An 18,833-nucleotide genomic window follows, 5' to 3' on the forward strand; every position below is an offset into this window, starting at 1 on the left:
TGACCTGATATTGAGCCCCATGTGTGTTGGGGTTACCTCCCAGGGAGCACCGGTCCCCCGTATCTCAGGGCCACACGCTAGGTCCCCCGTCTTCCTGCGCCATGCTGTCTTCTACCCTGCTGACACTCATGGTCCCATTTCTTGTCTTTCAGGAGCAAAGAAAGGGTGAGTGAGCTGCTGTCCTAGAGCTCTCTAAGGTTGAGTACATGGATGTATATGGTTTGAAGCTGAGATGTGCCCAGGGGAAGGGGTTGGAGGGGAAGGCAACTAGCCTGGTAGGGAAAAAACATCTGGATTTCTAGCCCTGTCCACTATGGTCCTGTGCTTGTCCTTTCTCCCTGCACCCAAACCTCCCTACCGAGAACTCTGTGCTTCTATTAAGTTCTCAGTCCTCTAAAGTTAACAAGCAGAGGTTAGGGAGAGGGACTAGGGGACTGAGTGTCTCCATCTTCTGACTTGTCCGTAGGACCTCGAATAAGAAGGTGATTTACAGCCAGCCCACTGCTCGAAGAGATGTGAGTATGCCTGCCCTGGGATGGGGAGGGCCTCCCGGCTGGAGTGAGGGGTTTCCACACTGTGTTTGTATGTATTCAGGGGATTATCAGCTAAAGAAGACTGTAGAGAGTTGACTTGAATGTTTTATTTCTGCAGGGGGAATTCAGACAGACCTCATCATTCTTGGTGTGACCCAGGTCCAGCTCATCTCCCGTCCTCTGTGCTTGCCTTACACAGGTGCTACCAGACTCTGGCCCCTGATGTCTGTAGTTTCACGGGATGCCTTATTTGTCTTCTAGCCCCCAAAGGGGCCCTCACTTTTATCTTAGTTAGGATGTGTTTTTTTTAATAATGTCTGCCATGTGCACCTTCTTCCTTCCTGCCTCCCTTCCTTTCCCACCACTGCTGAGTGGCCTGGGACTTGTTTAACACTCTTTTTCCCCATCCCTATGAGGGATCAGACAGAAGTCCTGACTGATGCCTGCTGAGTTCCCTTCCAAGTAGACTGCGAGGGTGGCGGGGCACTCACTGCCCCCTGCATGTAGTGGTCCTCAAATAGGGAGGGATCTGGAGCTTGGTTCCTTGGCTCTTTCTTGCCATCCTGAGGACCGGTACCAGCTGTTCTAGAGTGGGGACTGGAGACTGGAGCAGCTGAAATGGTTGTTTGGTGACGACGTCAAGTCTCTTCCGCCTCTGCAGCCCACTTTCTTCTGTCTTCCCGCCGGAAGTGCCACTGGGATCCTCCTGCACCGTCCTCTTTCTGAACACAAGCAGACTGACAGCAGCTATGTCTGTAGAGAAAACAAGAGCTTTTGTTGTGGAGAGCATAGTAAGCTTTCAGGGCACACGGAGCAGAAGAGTTTTTAAACCACTGATCTACAGAAAAGAAAGCTGGAGCTGGTAGCTCAAGCCATCACCCTTCCCTTGGCTGGAACAACTGGACCCACACTTTTAAGATGTGTCTGCAGGGTTGTGGGAATTTGTGTAGTAGTCAGCTCTGCTGAGCACGTGTGTGTGTGCGTGTGTGTGTGCGTGTGTGTGTGTGGTCTCAGTTCTATACTGAAATTGAGTGTGTGTTGGAGGGCTTCTTAGCTCTTTGGTGAGATTGTACTGTGGGAATGGGAGAAATGAAATACCTAGGCTCCTTCTTAGTACAAACGAGAAAATCCCCAAAGCCCTGCTTCCTAGCAACCTGGGATGGTCCCTAGCTCACTGTCCTACCCCTTCCTGGTTCCTGCCTTCAAGGCACACATTGGACCCTCATTTCCAGAGTCCTCTTGTGGCAGGAGAAGGGCACCCCGGGTGAAGTGATGGTGTACTCTGGATTCTACTTGGTCTGATCCACCCAGTGAGAGGAGAAGCGCCCACCCTGCCACCTCTGGCAGCCAGATGCACTAATATACTTCCCTGAGGCTACAGGAAAAGCTGCTCCAGAGCCTGAGGCAGGACTTCTCAAATCATTTTCTGAATCACTTCTTTAGTAGTAGTTTAAAGTAGTACTACTACTTTATTTAGGGGGTAGGTGTAAGTGAGAGCAGGAGTGAGCAGGGTAGTCCTGCCTGCCACTGCTTTCCTTGTCCCGTCTTGACCCTTCTTTGCCCTTAAATCTGTTTTCTCCCTCTACCCCAGCAGCCCCAGTCTATTTATTAACTAGCAAGAGGGCAAATAAGGGGTCTGCTAGGATTGATTTTGCTAATTTCTGTGGAGGATACTGAACACCACTTGGCCATATTCTGTTCCCTTATCTGACAATCCATCACAGAACTGAGTTTTCTTTTCATCAAGGATCCAGAAGGAAAAACAAAAACCAAATCGTATCGTCACGCACCAATAAAAAATAAGCTTTCCAGATGGAAATAAAATCTAATTAGGCAATAAAAGTAGAGATTGTGAAACGGTTCAGTAAGAATGAGATTTTTGAAGTATGTTTCAGTTTTGTATCATTGTTGGGGGAACAGGGTGGGAGGGATGTGGAGAAAAGGCCACAGGGAAGCAGAGGTGAATCATTGCTCCTGTAAGTCTGAAGCAAATGGCTCCTCACTCCCTAGGTCATGACTTGTGAGGAGTATGAGTCAGTTATTTACCAGCCTTGGACTTCACCGCTTCAGCTTACAACAGTCCCTTTGAGTTGGAAAACACCTTGTCTGCTTTCATTTTAGAATGTTACAACTAATTTTTGTAATAAATGTTTATTTTTCACATTGAGTTTGTTTAAGTCCTGAAGTTTTAGCTTAAAAGAATTGGGACCCCCAAAGTGACTTGAACATTCAAAAATCTTACCTGTAGTCTTTTTAAGAAAGAGATTAGGGATATCCTTCTAAATAGTCTGGTAGTTAGATTTCAGTTTAACTTACCATTGGCCTGTACTTGAATGGGAATGCTTCAAATGGACATTTCCTACGTTAAAAGGAGACTTAGGGGTTGAGGAACAGGGTAATCCATAGAGATTAGTGTTTTAGACGTGAACCCACCCTGATTAGGGATAAAATGATTGAACATTAAGGATGTATTTATTGTCCCTGTCTCAACAGGATCTGCAGATCAAGGCCAGGGGAAGGGAAAGTGGGAAATGGGGTTGGTCCATTTCAGAATGACAGGACAGTATGTTCTATGGGGGCATGGGGACAGCTTAGTAAAGGAGATAAATGAAGAAAAAGTACAACTTGCACTTTAAGAAAAAAAAATCTCTAATCTTGTAGCTCTTCCAATTTATTATCGCTTCTTTGGTACTAGCTGTAAAAATCTAATACGAAATGGAACTTTTTTGAGGGAAGTAATTTTTTTTTTTCTTTTTGGCCGCACTGCACAGCTTGTGGGGTCTTAGTTCCCCAACCAGAGATTGAACCCTGGGCCCATGGCACTGAAAACCCCGAGTCCTAACCACTGGACCACCAGGGAATTGCCCAGTAACTTGTTGAATAATTACTATCATCCACTAACTTCCTTACTGGGTATTACTACTATCCCCATTTCACAGATGGGGAAAAGAGGCACAGAAATGCTCAGGAACCTGCCCATGTTCACACAACCAGTACTAGGCAAGTAGTAGATCTGGGATTCAAGACAGCTGGGGAGAGGCTGGATAGCATATGTCCTGCTCACAGTGACCCTGCAGGAGGAGGAGCTGGAGATAGAAGTTAACTTTCCCTGTAGAGGTAGGTATGTGGGAATTAGGAGAGAGGACATTGAAAGTAATGATGTCCGCCTGGGGTTTTCTCTGAACTGTGACTACCCCAACAGTATCTACAGGACAGTGAGACAAGCAATTATGAAGCTCTTGGTAAAATGGAGGGCCTATGAGTGCCACCTTCTGGAATGAAGGATAACATCACTGCATTTTTGCCAGTGACCTAAATGAAAAACAAGGCATGCATATCATATTTGTGGATGGCAAGGAGATAGAATAACAACTTCATCAGCTTGCAAAATGAGAAGCCAAAAAGATCTCAGTAGGCAGGAATGATCAACTCCATTTAACAAGGTGAAGTTCAGTGGTAATAAGTGTTAAGATTCTGCCTTTGGGCTCCCAAAACCAATTCTTCATGTATAAATTTGGAAAGATGTAGAACGTCTAGAACCAGAGGGATACTCTTTGCTGATGGTACTAAACTCCTGTATCAAGTTCTGTTTTAGATGTCAAACTTTAAGATGATTATAGACAAACTAATATGTTCATAGAAAGTGATCTGGATGGTGAAGGGACTTAAAACTATGCCATCTAGAAGCTTAATAAAAGAATCAATGTCAAGCCCAGAGAATCAAAGACTCAGGCAAGACAAAATTAGATATTTGAAGATTACTGGATAGATGGTCCCAAGGCAGAAAATTAGGACCAATGGATGATGTCTAAGAAGACTGGTTATAATTCAGAATGTGCCCTTCAGAGCTTTAAGGAGGAGGTGCTGTATGGAAGAAAGAATAGCAGTTTTGGAGTCAGGCAGACCTTGTTTGATTCCACCTTCTGCAACGTTGGCACATTTTTCTCTCTGGGTCTCAGTTTTGTCATCTAAAAAATTGGTGATAATACCCACCCTATGAAATTTTTAGAATTAAATGAGACAAGATCTGTAAAGCACTTTACAGTACCTCACATTATAAGAGCTGTCCATAATTGCTTTCAGACTGGATATTCTAGGCCAGGAGTTGACAAACTTTCAATAAATGGCTAGATAATTTTTTTTTTTTTGACTTACAAAGGTGGTTTTTTTTTTTTTTTTTTTTGGCTGCCTTGGGTCTTCATGGCTGCGCGTGGGCTTTCTCTAGTTGTGGCGAGCGGGGGCTACTCTTCGTTGCAGTGCGCGGGCTTCTCATTGTAGTGCCTTCTCTTGTTGCGGAGCATGGACTCTAGGCACGCGGGCTTCAGGAGTTGTGACGCACAGGCTCAGTAGTTGTGGCACACGGGCTTTGTTGCTCCAGGGCATTTAGGATCTTCCCGGACCAGGGCTTGAACCCGTGTCCCCTGCATTGGCAGGTGGATTCTTAACCACTGCGCCACCAGGGAAGTCCCCTACGAAGGTGTTTTTATTTTTTAAAAGGTTTTTAAAAAAATTATGTGTCACATAGACAAAGTTATTTGTCAATAAATTTTTAAGGAATTTCACATGTTCTGATTCTTTCCACTGCCAATCACCTTAGTTCCTCCAAACTCATAATCTTCACGATAAAATAGCCCTTTCAAAAAGAAGTTGTCATGTGAGTCAGCCCACAGTTCTTTTCGTTAGGCTTCTTTGATCTCCCGTGGAATATGGACACACTTCAAAATTCCCCACCTGTAATCTTTGGGATCCAATTTCCTCAAGCGATTTACTTTAGGACCATGTTTAGAGTCAGGAGATGGATCTGCCTGGTTCTGAATTTGACATCCTCTAAAAATGTATTAGGTTCAAATCATATTCACTCCTAAGACATCACACCCTAGAACAGTACAGATCATTGCGATATGCCAATATCTAAGATTAAAAAAGTTTATTAGGTTTTTCATAGTTTACTTGGCGGCTCTGTCTTGTAGTTCTTTCCCACAGATCTAACAGGTAGTTCTATGAGTAAAGGAAACCGCACCATTACTCTATGAGGCGTTTCCAATGGCGTAGGTGTACAGAAAAAGCCCCCTCAGGATAGACCTCAACACGAAGGTGTTTTTAAAAAGAAAGTTTGATAAGACAATATACACAACCCGATTTTTATATCAGGAAAACAGTTGCTCTGGATGGTGGATGTGTAGAAGCAATTGATTCCTCTGGTGAACACAGCCGTTGGTTATAAACGCTGGAAGTCTTCTAACATGATGATACTATTCGTATTACCACCATTCTGGTATTTTTCTGTTGCCCGCTAGTTACCATCTCCACACATTCATCTACCACAGGACTCATAAAAGGATCAGATCTCCACAGTATTCCTCGGACATGTCTGCCACAGTTTAATTTCAATGACAACTTCTTTTCTATAAATTTTTTTCTTTTTTTTTGGCCGTGCAGTGCAGCTTGCAGGATCTTAGTTCCCCTACCAGGGATTGAACCCCTGCCCCCTACAGTGGAAGCACAGAGCCCTAACCACTGGACCACCAGGGAATTCCCCACAGATTTTTTTTTTCAAATAGGGAGGGTGAGCTTGGCTCATGGTATCTGCCCAGCGGCTCAAAGTTGCCTCTAGAGGATAACTTTTTAGGCTTTGTGAGCCACACAGTCTCTACACAACTTTGTAGTTGTAACAAGGAAGCATCCATAGACAATGAATGAGTGTGGCTGTGTTCAACTAAAACTTCATTTGTCAACACTGAAATGTGAATTTCACAATTTTCACATGTTGTGACACAAGTAACAGATCTTTTTCAATTGTGTAAAAATGTAAAAACCATTCTTAGGTCCCAGGCTGCACAAAAACAGGTGATGGGCTGGCAATTGGGGTGTGTGTGTGTGTATATATATATTTATATATATATATTTATATAAAAGAATATTTTAATTCTTGTCCTTAGAAACTGTAAAGACTATATACCATTTGGAAATGAGTCTGTACCAAACAATGGCCAGAGAAGAATAATCCACTCTATGCCTTCTCTTTTGTCTGGTTACTCAGAAATATGTTATCAGTTATAACCGTTGTTGCTTGTCACCTCACATTATTTTTATCCATGTATTCACCATAGTCTACTTTCCCTTCCACATAAATTCGAGACCACTTTTCACATACTGATAGAGCCGTTGGTATTTTATTCATAGTTGAAATTAAAAGAAGGCAACTAACCCCCTTTTTTTAAAAAAAAATTTATTTATTTACTTATTTTTGGCCGTGTTGGGTCTTCGTTGCTGCGCAGGCTTTGTCTACTTGCAGCGAGCTGGGGCTACTCTTCGTTGCAGTGAGTGGGCTTCTCATTGCGGTGGCTTCTCTTGTTGCAGAGCACGGGCTCTAGGCGCGCGGGGTCCAGTAGTTGTGGCTCGCAGGCTCAGTAGTTGTGGCGCACTGGCTTATTTGCTCCGCAGCATGTGGGATCTTCCCAGACCAGGGCTCGAACCTGTGTCCCCTGCACTGGCAGGCGGATTCTTAACCACTGCGTCACCAGGGAAGTCCCCCCTCACTCGGTTTTGAATGCAGACTTTAAGATTTCTTTGGCCCAGGTCTGTAACGTCCCTGGGGAGAAAGAAACTCAGACAACAGAGTGAGTGGGAGCAGCTGGACAAGAATAAGAGCTAAATCACTGGAGCCTGCAGGAGAGAAAGGAGTGAATGGAAAACCAGTATGTCAATGAGAAGTGATGTGGGAGGAGGGTATTTAACTAGCAGGGAGACTCATCCCCACTATTTTAGAACAACACTTAAATCCAGTTTCTGTTTCTAGTTGATTCTTAAACTATGTGGAAATAATAACACAGTCATTTTCAGTAATAAATTGTTATTTATAGCTCCTTGTTTGATGTCACCAACTTCCTTGAGGGCAGGGAGCTTGTCATGGTACGTGCCCAGTGTCTGGCACATCATGCCAATCGATAAATGGTGAATGAATGAGTATCATGTCCCCAGATCTAAATAAGTCAAGATGATAACTGAGGAGCTGCTATGTTGGCTGTCACCAGCATTATTACCTCTTGTTTCTTGTGTGGAAGCCAAATGAAAATAAGCTGAATGGAGCTGGGGGACAGAGGACCCCAGGCCCTGAATTTTTTTTTTTTTAAATTAATTAATTAATTTATTTATTTATTTTTGGCTGTGTTGGCTCTTCGTTTCTGTGCGAGGGCTTTCTCTAGTGGCAGCGAGCGGGGGCCACTCTTCATCACGGTGCGCGGGCCTCTCACTAACGCGACCTCTCTTGTTGCGGAACACAGGCTCCAGACACGCAGGCTCAGTAGTTGTGGCCCACAGGCCCAGTTGCTCCGCGGCATGTGGGATCTTCCCAGACCAGGGCTCGAACCCGTGTCCCCTGCATTGGCAGGCAGATTCTCAACCACTGCACCACCAGGGAAGCCCAAGGCCCTGAATTATTCAACGTGCATTTTGTTCTTGGTGTATAGGCAATGGAGACAGTGGAACAGGGTACGGGGCCGAGAAGAGAATGAAGTGGCCTCATTCATTCCCTCTGGTGTGCTGAGTCCTTCCAAGTGGGCTGGGCTCCTGGATTTTCAGAGCTGCTCTTCCTACCTCTGAGACCAGCTCACGGTTTAAGGTGTTGAGGTGGCCAATAAGGAGCACATTGAAACCTTCCTCAGGGAGACATCAACCCATACAGGAAAGGCTGAGTGCTGAGAATGAGGTCCCTTTATCCTGCTGTGGAAGGAGCCTGGCAAGGGCAGTGTGGCCAGAGGGATAAAGGAGGAGCAAGGACAACTCCTAAAGCCTCAGCCCCCTCTCTCTCACCCTTTTCCACCAATGTTTTGGCAACATTCCTAAAAGGCTTGTGACTTCCAATTCTGTTTGCACTCAGAACACCTGAAGTCTATGCTGTAGGGGAAGAAAAACCTATCTTTTTCCCACTACCCTCCTAGGTTCTCCAGTTGGGGCCCCGTCATTAGACTGACAAGACAGATTAACAAGAGACAAAGAAACAGACTTTATTAACGTGTGTCATGCATACACGGGGAGAACTCAGATGAGTAACTCAAAGGAGTGGTTAGAACTTGGGCATATACAGCATCATAACAAAAGAATAATAAATTTTTAAAGAAGTGATGAGACAAAAGGAAAAGGACTTTCTAGGCTGGCAAACTGTAGGAAAGTAAGTATATGGGAAAAACTAATGCGAGATAAGTGTTAGGTTTGTTATGTGGATTTCTTCTGGTGCCATCTCTGGGCTAAAGGTCTAGAGTTGTCTCTGGTGATTAACTCTGTCCTTCCTGGTAGAGAAGGTAGGCGGGCACCTTTACAAATTTCTGTTCTGCTTTTAGGCAACTAGGGGAAGGGCAGAGGGCTTTTCTTGTATCCACTTCTCATTCCCTTCAGCTCGAAATAATCAATATGCCAAAGTGGCATATTTTGGGGTGGCATATTCTGCTACCCTTCAATGTCTATTTTTGGAGGGGAGTATGCCACAAGACACAGGTCGAAATCCTTAAAGATGTCCAGGCTGAAAAGAGATGTCATTGTTGGGTAAAACCATCACAGATTTAAAAAGATGTGAGAAACATGAGCATTCTTTAGAGCTCTAGATAAGCAGATTTAGGTGAAAAACAGCCTTATATTTTCCCTCATGGGGCTACACATTTAGGAACCACAGAAGAGCTGATGCAGCTGAAGCTGTTCCCTAGGGAGCAGCAATCTTGTTGGAGGGCAGGAGCTGAAGCTGTATTTGTGTAGTGCTTTACATAATAATAGTTGGCCTGGAATTCTCATTAGTGCCAGACATTGTTCTAATCCTTTCAATGTACTAACTCATTTAATCCTCACCCCTAAAAGAAAGGTACTGTTATCATCCCCATTTTCAGATGAGGAATTGAGGCAGGAAGAAGTTAGTGCCTTGCCCAAGGTCATATAGGGGTAAGTAGTAGAGCCAGAATGCCAACCCAGACAGACAGGCTCCAGAGCCCAAATTCTGCCTCTACCACGGTTACAGAAACATAATTATCTATATGGAAAAGAGCTATTGGAAAGCTTCCCTAAACCACCCCAGCACTGTCACTCAGTACACAACTCCAGAGGCTTTTTGGAAAATTCACGGGTAAGAGATGTCATGTTAGGAGGCATTGCAGGCCAGAGGTGCCACTCTCATAGAATTCAATGCGAGTGATACCAGGAGGGCACAACTTGGGGCTCTTGCCTGTGGCTCCCTGTGGTGCCCGCAGAATCCAGGGCTGGATCTGAAGTCTGTTTCAAGAAAGCATTTTTTACGGATGCAGGTCAAATTTCCTATTCACTGAGAACTTGTTTAGTCCTGAGATAGGGCCTTATGGTGTCACCTTTAGGCCTTGGGCATGTAGAAGAGAGAAGGAAAAAAAGAAAAGAAGAAATAAAAGGAAAATAGGTTGGGGGGAAAGAAGCTGGCTAGTGGGGGAAGCAGGTGCTGACAATCTCTAGCCTCCAACATCAGAAAAGAGCCTAAGGTCCAGGTGGTCTAAAGTTGCCCTCTGCTATGGTCTGAAGGTTTGTGTTCCACCCAAATTCATATGGTGAAAGCCTAACCCCCAAAGGTGATGGTATTAGGAGGTGGAACCTTTAGCAGATGCTTAAGTCATGAGGGTGGAGCCTTCAAGAATGGGATTCGTGCTCTTATAAAACAGGCTCCACAGCGCTCCCTGGCCCCTTCCACCATGCAGGATACAAGGAAAAGTCTGCAATGAGGAAGAGAGCCCTCGTTCAACCACAATGGCACCCTGATCTTGTAACAGGGAAGAGCAAAATCTGACTCCATGTTGGATCTGTTTCTTTGACTTTACCCTTTGCTTTTCGTTGCTTTTGTTATTATAATCATACATAATGGCCTGCCTCAGGGAACCCTGCCCACCTGTGAATGGCTGCAGAAAAGAAGAAACTAACACATCCCCTCCCATATGCTGGCCAAGCCAGGCAAAACTAATGGCCTTTTTACTTTACTTCCCCACCTCCTCTCCCTCTCTGCTCTATAAAAGAAACTGACATTCAGACCCCGATAAGATGATTCTCTGTGGACACTAGTCTGCTATCTTCTCAGTCTGCTGGCTTTCCGAATAAAGTCACTATTCCTTGTCTCAACACCTTGTCTCCTGATTTATTGGCCTGTCGTGAGGTGAGCAGAGTGAGCTTGGACTCAGTAACAATCTCAGACTTCCAGCCTTTAGAACTGTGAGGAATAAATTACTGTTGTTCATAAGCTACCCAGTCTATGATATTTTGTTATAGCAGCCTAAATGGACCAAGGCACCCTCTAATATTTTAAAGAGTCTAATGGACAAAAGGACTAAACTACAGGTGTACTTGTGAAATGAGGTTGGTAAGAGGGTGAAGCCCAATGTCTGGCATGACAAAGGCCAATCCCTTACCTTTCTCCTGTCTGGAACTTGGTGATAAAGGTACTGCTCGCTCTCTTAAGTTGAAAGCTGGCTCCCCCAAAATACCACAAAATAATCTGGTGGTAAGGCAAAACCGAGTTTCTTGCTTATTGGAGTAACAGAGAGAACGCCATTGATAAAGTCTTAGTAGAGTCTCAGAATGGGGGTGCAAAGGCAGGGTACTGATGGGAATTCTGGAGTCTGGTTTACAGGGGGTTTTCACTGTGGGGGGAGGCAGGGGTTGCTGATTGAGATTAGGCATACTCTGTGGCAAAATAATTTAGGATTGGTGGGAAATATTTGCTAGGGAAGGGTTTCCTAGCTACTCTTGTTTGATGAGTCATTTTACACTAAGGACACTTTGTCGGGATGTCTAGTTCCTGGGCAAGAGTTTCCTGGGTTAGTAAGGTCTTGTTAATGCAGACCTTCACATAGTGAAGTCAGGTTAATGTAAACAGAAAACTGTGTGGGTGTGGATTATTTTAGTGGTCATTTAACTCACAAAGTCTGGCATATGGCACATGCTGTAGCCAATAGGAAAGGGGTTAGAATACAGGTTTTTTTCATTAGGGAAGAAAGGGCAGGAGATTTAAGAGGTAAGCAAATGTGCAAAGGCACAAATATCCCTGAAGTAAAGGTACAGTACTTTTCCTGCAACTAGATATGTAACCACCAGGTGGAGCTAGACACTTCTGGCATGGCTATTCTTCCAAACGTGATGTTATGTTACAGGCATGATTTCCTGGACATAGAGTTAAGTATGAGGAATTAAAATTAGTTAACTTCACTTATCAGGTTGGCAAAATTTATTATTATTATTATTTTATTTTATTTATTTATTATTGGCTGCGTTGGGTCTTCGTTGCGGTGCGTGGGCTTCTCACTGTGGTGGTTTCTCTTGTTGTGGAGCATGGGCTCTAGGCGCACGGGCTTCAGTAATTGTGGCACGCGGGCTCTAAAGTACAGTCTCAGTAGTTGTGGCGCACAGGCTTAGTTGCTCTGCACCACGTGGGATCTTCCCGGACCAGGGCTTGAACTGGTGTCCCGTGCACTGGCAGGCGGATTCTTAACCACTGCGTCACCAGGGAAGCCCGGAAAATTTTACAAAGCTTGTATAGGGGAGGGAAGAATACTTTACCTCTACCCTTCCAAGTTCTTGGTTGAGGAACCCCCCTCCCTCCAACATTAAAAATGTTAACAGGAGAAAAGACAGAAGTTTAATAACATATATACCTCCAGTACACATGGGGGAGTTCCAGGAAAACTCACCAAAATGGCTGAAGCTCTCACCTTAAATACTATCTCTAGCTAAAGACACAAAATGTTGGGGTGTTGGGGACGCAGAGCTAGTTATGGGAGGTTTTCAGGCAAAACACAATAAAAAGGGTAAGGTTTGTTATGCAGATTTAAGTCTGTGCTTTCTCCATTGATAAGAGGTTTCTAGAGACTTGGTCAGGCTCCTCTTCCTGGTACAGAAAGGGAGACACCCTTACAGATGGAGATTTCCCTTCAACATGTAAATTTCTCTTACAAAGGGTAACTTCTACTTGGTTTTCAGAGCTTTTCCTGTGTCTGCTGTTTTTAAAAAGTAAGCAACTCAAGATAATCCTTATGTCAATGTAGGGGAGCAGAATTTGCTGCTTTAAAATATGTCTCATTGGCATATTTATTGTTTGAAGCTGGTTATTTTCTGAGGAACAGCAGACATGGGAAGGGCTCTGAAAACCAAGTAGGAGTTGCCCTTTTGTAAGAAAATTTTACATTTGTGAGGGAAATCTCCATTTGTAAGGGTGTATCTTCTCTGTACCTGGAACAGGAAGAGGACCAAATCTCTGGAAACTCTTAGCAATGGAGAAGGCAATGGCTTAAATCTGCATCACAATCACCCTTGTTTACTGTGCTGTTCCTGGTAGCTTCCCATAACCGATTGCCCCCATCCTAAACGTTCTCTTTTGACTTTAGCTGAGGATGGTATTTAAGGTGAGGGCTTTGGCCATTTTGGTGAGTTACTCAGTTTTCCTGGGTCTCTGCCCTGTATACATGTTATTAATTAAATTTTGTTTGATTTGCTCCTGTTAATCTGTCTCATGTCAATTTATTTCTTAGACCAGCCAGAAAAACCTAGTTGGGTAGAGGAAAATTCCTTCCTCCTCAATACCAAAAAGGCATATTTTGGGGTGGCATTTTCTGCTCCCCTTCACTTGATAATACACTTGATCGTCAAGGCTGTGGGGGAAACAAACACTCGTATGTTGTTGGTGTGAATACAAAAGGGAGGGCGGGACTTCCATGGTGGTCCAGTGGTTAAGAATCCACCTTCCAATGCAGGGGACACAGTTCGATCCCTGATCAGGGAACTAAGATCCCACATGCCTCGGGGCACCCACGCACCGCAACTACTGAGCCGACGCAGCCAAATAAATAAATAAATATTTAAAAACACACAGACACACACACACACACAAACCAAAAGGTAGGGCAATTTGTCAATATCATAACAAAAGTACATATACATTTAAAATTTGACCTGGCCATCATGTTACCAAACCAAACTCAGGTCCACTCACCTGCCATGCAGCAAAGCCAATCTACTGATATCAGGTTGTGGTGAAGCAAAGTACAGCATTTATTGCAGGGAACCAAGCAAGGAGAATGGGCAGCCTGTGCTCAAAAGACCCGAACTCCGAATGTCTTTCAAGGAAGGGTTTTTAAAGGCAACATTTGGGGTGAGGATTGCAGCTCATGGAGTTTCTTCTGACTGGTTGGTGGTGAGGTAACAGGGTGATGTTTCAGGAGTCTTTTTTTTTTTCCACTCTATGTGGCTTGCAGGATCCTAGTTACCTGACCAGGGAATCGAACCTGTGCCCCCTGCAGTGGAAGCGCACAGTCCTAACTCCTGGCCTGCCAGGGAATTCCTGATGTTTCAGGAATCTTAATCACCAACCTTCTGGTTCCAACCAGTCCGGGGTCTATGTGCTTGTGGTCAGCATGTAGTCACCATCCTATACCTGGGTGTGTGTGGGGGTGTGTGTCTTAGTTTCTGCAGAACAACTCAAAGATATGCATCAGATTGTTATCTACGTCCCTTGAGGAGGAAATAGAACACTGTTTTGTGACTGAAATATTGTTAAGCTATCATTACTTTTCTTGCTTGACTGCTTTTCCTTTTTTCTGCATTCCCTCACTTCCCTAATAAGTAACTGTTTGAGTCTGCTCTTTGGAACTCAGAGAAAGCCTAAGGGACTACATCCTTTTTCTACAAACAAGAAACAGGGGACAAGGAGGACTTTTTGTACCTGGGAATTCCCTGCAGGGTCCTGCTCATTTTTGAATCTCCTCCTTTTCTTTGATACTTCTCAATCCTGAGGGGAACAGGGGTGGGACAAGAAAGTGAATAAAGTTTTGGATAGAGAGGTTAATCATAAACTGAGCAGGAGAACTCAGTTTTAGGGGGACTCGGTTTCAATCCCATGTCTAGGAATTTACCCTGAAGATATACCTCTAACAGTATGAAAATAAACGTAGGGACTTCCTGGGTGGTGCAGTGGTTAAGAATCCGCCTGCCAATGCAGGGGACACGGGTTTGAGCCCTGGTCCAGGAAGATCCCACATGCTTCGGAGCAACTAAGCCCGTGCACTATGACTACTGAGCCTGTGCTCTAGAGCTCGCGAGCCACAACTACTGAAGCCCGCTCGCCTAAAGCCCGTGCTCCACAACAAGAGAAGCCACCGCAATGAGAAGCCCGAGCACCGCAATGAAGAGTAGCCTCTGCTCACTGCAGCAAGAGAAAGCTCGTGCAGCAGCAAAGACCCAACGCAGGCAAAAATAAATAAATAAATAAAATTAAAACAAAAACAAAAAACAAAGAGCATTTGTGGAATAGAGATTTATATAGTAGTCAGGAAGGGCCTTCTGGAATAAATCAACTAAGTTAGAAATAAGCTGGGCAATAAAACTTTGGGGGTAGTCTTCAATCATTTGTGTTTTTACGAGGCAAAAATTGACAAGTTAACGTGTAACTCCAGAGCTTAGGCCCTAATTAATTGCAACTAGTAAATGAAAGGTTTGTACCTTAGAGCAGCACTGTCCAATAGAAGCATAATGCAAGCTGCATATGTAATTTAAAATTTTCTTTTAACCCTATATAAAAAGTAAAAAAAAAAAAAAGTGAAATTAACTTTAATATATGTGTCTGTGTGTAGCCAAAATATTATCATTTCAATATGTAGTCAATGTAAAAAATTTCTTTTCTTGCTTAGTCTTCAAAATCCAGTGTGTATTTAACACTCACATACAGCTCAGCTCAATTTGTATACTATATATTCATCAGAATTGTTGATGTTGCATTTAGATTTCGTAAAATTTATAGTGAAAAAGTTGTTCCAAACATAATTAAAAATATACTGTGAATTCTCTGGCAGTCCAGTGGTTAGGACTGCTGAAGGCCTGGATTTGATCCCTGGTCGGGGAACTAAGATTCTGTAAGCCGTGTGGCGTGGCCAAAACAAACAGACAAACATCCCCCCAAAAACCCACCCAAGATGCAAATAAAGACAAAGACTTACAATAATATATATGTATATATATATACATATATATTTTAAAGTGTCCCAATAACTGAAGTTTAAAATTTTAAATTAATTAAAATTAAATAAAATTAAACATTTGGTTGTGCTAGTCACATTTTAGGTGCTCAGTAGACACCTGTGACTTGTGGTTGCAGTATTGGACAGCCTGGAAGGAAAGAATGAGATAATCCTTGAGGGAGCCTCTTGGATCATGCTTGTGTGTGACCTTGAAGCCACATGCAGTCATCCTTTTGCCTTATTTGCAAGTTTTGGATAATTTTTGTTAAGAGTTCTGAGGGTATATCAATTACCTTGATTTTTAAAAACAGCTTTATTGGAATAGAATTCACATACCATACAATTCGCCCACTTAAGGTGTACAGTTGAATGGTTTTTAGTATATTCACGGAGTTGTGTAACCATCAGCACAATCAAGTTTAGAATATTTTCATCACCCCCAAAGAAACTCCATACCCATTGCAATCACACCCCATTTCCCCGAACCCTGTTGGCCCTAGGTAACCACTAATTTACTTTCTCTCTCTATTGATTTGTCTATTCTGAATATTTCATATAAATGGTTCATCCATTTTGCAGCATGTATCAATACTTAATTCCTTTTTATCACCAAAAAATATTCTATTTTATGGATTTGCCATATTTTATTTATCCACTTATCAGTTGATGGACTTTTGGGTTATTTCTCTGGATTTTGTATGTTGACTGAGCAATGGACATTGTCAGCCAGGTCACTTACGGGGCTGCATTAAGCTGGGAACTTGGCAGGGGCTCCTTAGTTCTCCTCCATGCCTCTCTCTCCAAGTTGTGTCTCACCCTCCATGACCCCTCTTTCTCCAACAGGATAGCTTGGACTTCCTTATCCATGGAGGCTGAGTTCCAAGAGAGCCAAAACAGAAGGTGCCACTTCTTAAGGGCTAGGCTACACCTACATGATTTCTGCTACATTCTATCTGTCAAGGAGGTGACATTGTCAGATTTGGAGAGAGGGGAAACAGGCTGCACCTCTGATGGGAGGAGTGATATCCCCATGTAATCAATGGGGAAGGAATGTGGGTGACATCTTTGGATTCTGTCTACCACACCCACATTTACCAGTGTTTTTAAAATTAGGTGGGGCCATTTGACTAGTTGTGGACAATGGGCTGTCAGCAAACGTGACGCATTTCATTTCCAGGCTAAAGCAAAGAAAAGCCTGCAAGATGCTCCAGATGTATCATCTGTTCTGCAACCAAGAAGGCCTCATGTTGAAATTACTGTGAGCTGCTCCATGGATGACAAATATTTTGCAATCACCCGGACCTGCAGGTGACTGCATTAGCAAACAATAAACCTCTGTTGTGCTAAGCCACTGAGTTTGGAAGCTGTTTGTTAGGGAAATATAACGGAGCCCATCCTGATTAAAACATATGGCTTATGTCCTTACCTCACCCCTAAACCCAATACTGATGCTGCTGCTGCAGCTCTGACTTCCGGCTGCCTGCCTCATCTACTGAACCTGCTTTTGTGCTGTTGCTTCTGACTTCTCTGGGTAAACTTGCCTAATATAGCTTGACTCTGGGACCTCCCACCCTTAGTGGCTGGTGTACCTGGATTGACCTTGGATGCCCCCTGGGACCTGTTGTAGGGTCATGGAGAAAAGAGGGAGTTGCAGCAAGGTAATTGAAGGTCCTCGTGGCTTCAGTTTACACTTAACTGCAAAAACCAAAAAACAAAAAAACTATAGGCAAAGGGGAGCTGTCAAGAAGTTTTTTTTTTTGTTTTTTTTTGTTTTTAACTTTTGGGTTTGTTTGTTTGTTTATTTATTTATTTATTTATTTATGGCTGTGTTGGGTTTTCGTTTCTGTGCGAGGGCTTTCTCTAGTTGCGGCAAGTGGGGGCCACTCTTCATTGCGGTGCGCGGGCCTCTCACTGTCGCGGCCTCTCTTGTTGCGGAGCACAGGCTCCAGATGCGCAGGCTCAGTAGTTGTGGCTCACGGGCCTAGCTGCTCCGCGGCATGTGGGATCTTCCCAGACCAGGGCTCGAACCCGTGTCCCCCGCACTGGCAGGCAGATTCTCAACCACTGCGCCACCAGGGAAACCCTGTCAAGCAGTTTTTAATCTGAAGAGTGAGTTGGGGAGAAAAAAAGATTTGAAGAATAATTTGCTGATGAGAGCAGCGTATATGTCTGTGATATTGTGACTTGTAATAAAATATATATATATATTTGGTCTTCATCTCCATTTCTGGCACAGAGTTCTAAAACCCTTGGAATTTCCTAAATGATGAGGACAATAAGATGTCTTTTGTTATGTGAATGAGGTGAAATTTGGGCCCCACCTAGGGATAGGGGCTGGTTGGCAGGAGAACCAACCCTGTGATGCGAGGGTTGGAACTTTCAGTCCCACCTCCCTTGACCCTTAGGGAGGGGAGAGGAGTTGGAGGGTGAATCAACCAATGGCCAACGATTTAGTCAATCAAGGCTATGTGATGAAGCCTCCATAAAAACCCAAAAGGAGAGGGTTCAGAGATTCTGGGTTGGTGAACAAGTGGAGATTCGAGGAGAATGGTGTGCTCAGAGAGGGCATAGAAGCTCCGTGCCCTTTCTCCGTACTTGCCCTATATATTTCTTCTATCTGGCTGTTCCTGAGTTATATCCTTTCATAATAAACAGGTAATCTAGTAAGTAAAATGTTTCTCTGAGTTCTGTGAGCTGCTCTAGCAAATTAATTGACTCCAAGGAGTGGGTCATTGGAACCTCTCATCTATAGCCAGTAGGTCAGAAGCACAGGTGACAATCTGGACTTGCAGATGGTGTCTGAAGGGGGGTGGAGGGGGCAGTCTTGTGAGACTGAGTCCTTAACCTCCCGGTAGATAGCATCAGAATTGTGTTGAATTGTAGGACACCAGCTAGTGTTGAAGAATTGCTTGGCAGTGTGGGCAAAATCCTGCCTCCCCCACTAGAATTGGGTCAGAACTCTTTTTTTAAAAAATATTTATTTATTCATTTTTGGTTGCATTGGGTCTTCATTGCTGTGCACAGGCTTTCTCTAGTTGTGGAGAGGAGGGCTAGTCTTTGTTGAGGTGCATGGGCTTCTCATTGTGGTGGCTTCTCTTGTTGTGGAGCGCGGGCTCTAGCTACGCAAGCTTCAGTAGTTGTGGAGCACGGGCTCAGTAGTTGTGGCTCATGGGCTCTAGAGCACAGGCTCAGTAGTTGTGGCGCACGGGCTTAGTTGCTCTGCGGCATGTGGGATCTTCCCAGACCAGGGATCGAACCCATGTCCCCTGCATTGGCAGGCGGATTCTTAACTACTGCG

The 18,833-nt window shown here is 44.0% G+C and overlaps 1 protein-coding gene, 1 non-coding gene and 1 pseudogene across 5 annotated transcripts in view; 1 reads left to right on the forward strand and 2 right to left on the reverse strand.

The window, feature by feature from the left end:
* F11R (F11 receptor) overlaps window positions 1-2,700 on the forward strand; it is a 38,423-nt gene extending 35,723 nt beyond the window's left edge. For 2 of the 4 annotated variants that reach the window (XM_061183209.1, XM_061183212.1), the window contains 3 exons: window positions 153-165; window positions 467-515; window positions 652-2,700. In XM_061183209.1, coding sequence (XP_061039192.1) covers window positions 153-165; window positions 467-515; window positions 652-687 — 98 coding nt within the window. In that variant the 3' untranslated portion in view covers window positions 688-2,700. Of the gene's footprint in view, window positions 1-152; window positions 198-466; window positions 516-651 lie in introns of those variants that run through there. The other 2 variants (XM_061183210.1, XM_061183211.1) reach the window with 2 other exon arrangements.
* Window positions 2,701-5,490: 2,790 nt separating this feature from the next.
* LOC133089301 (small nucleolar RNA SNORA18) lies at window positions 5,491-5,621 on the reverse strand. Its single transcript, XR_009700674.1, has one exon. It is a non-coding gene; the product is annotated as a small nucleolar RNA SNORA18 (small nucleolar RNA).
* A 130-nt stretch (window positions 5,622-5,751) lies between these two features.
* Window positions 5,752-9,068, reverse strand: LOC133087023 (small nuclear ribonucleoprotein G-like; annotated as a pseudogene).
* Window positions 9,069-18,833: the final 9,765 nt, after the last annotated feature.

The sequence above is a fragment of the Eubalaena glacialis genome, chromosome 3 (assembly GCF_028564815.1).
Source record: "Eubalaena glacialis isolate mEubGla1 chromosome 3, mEubGla1.1.hap2.+ XY, whole genome shotgun sequence".
Classification (NCBI taxonomy): domain Eukaryota; kingdom Metazoa; phylum Chordata; class Mammalia; order Artiodactyla; family Balaenidae; genus Eubalaena; species Eubalaena glacialis.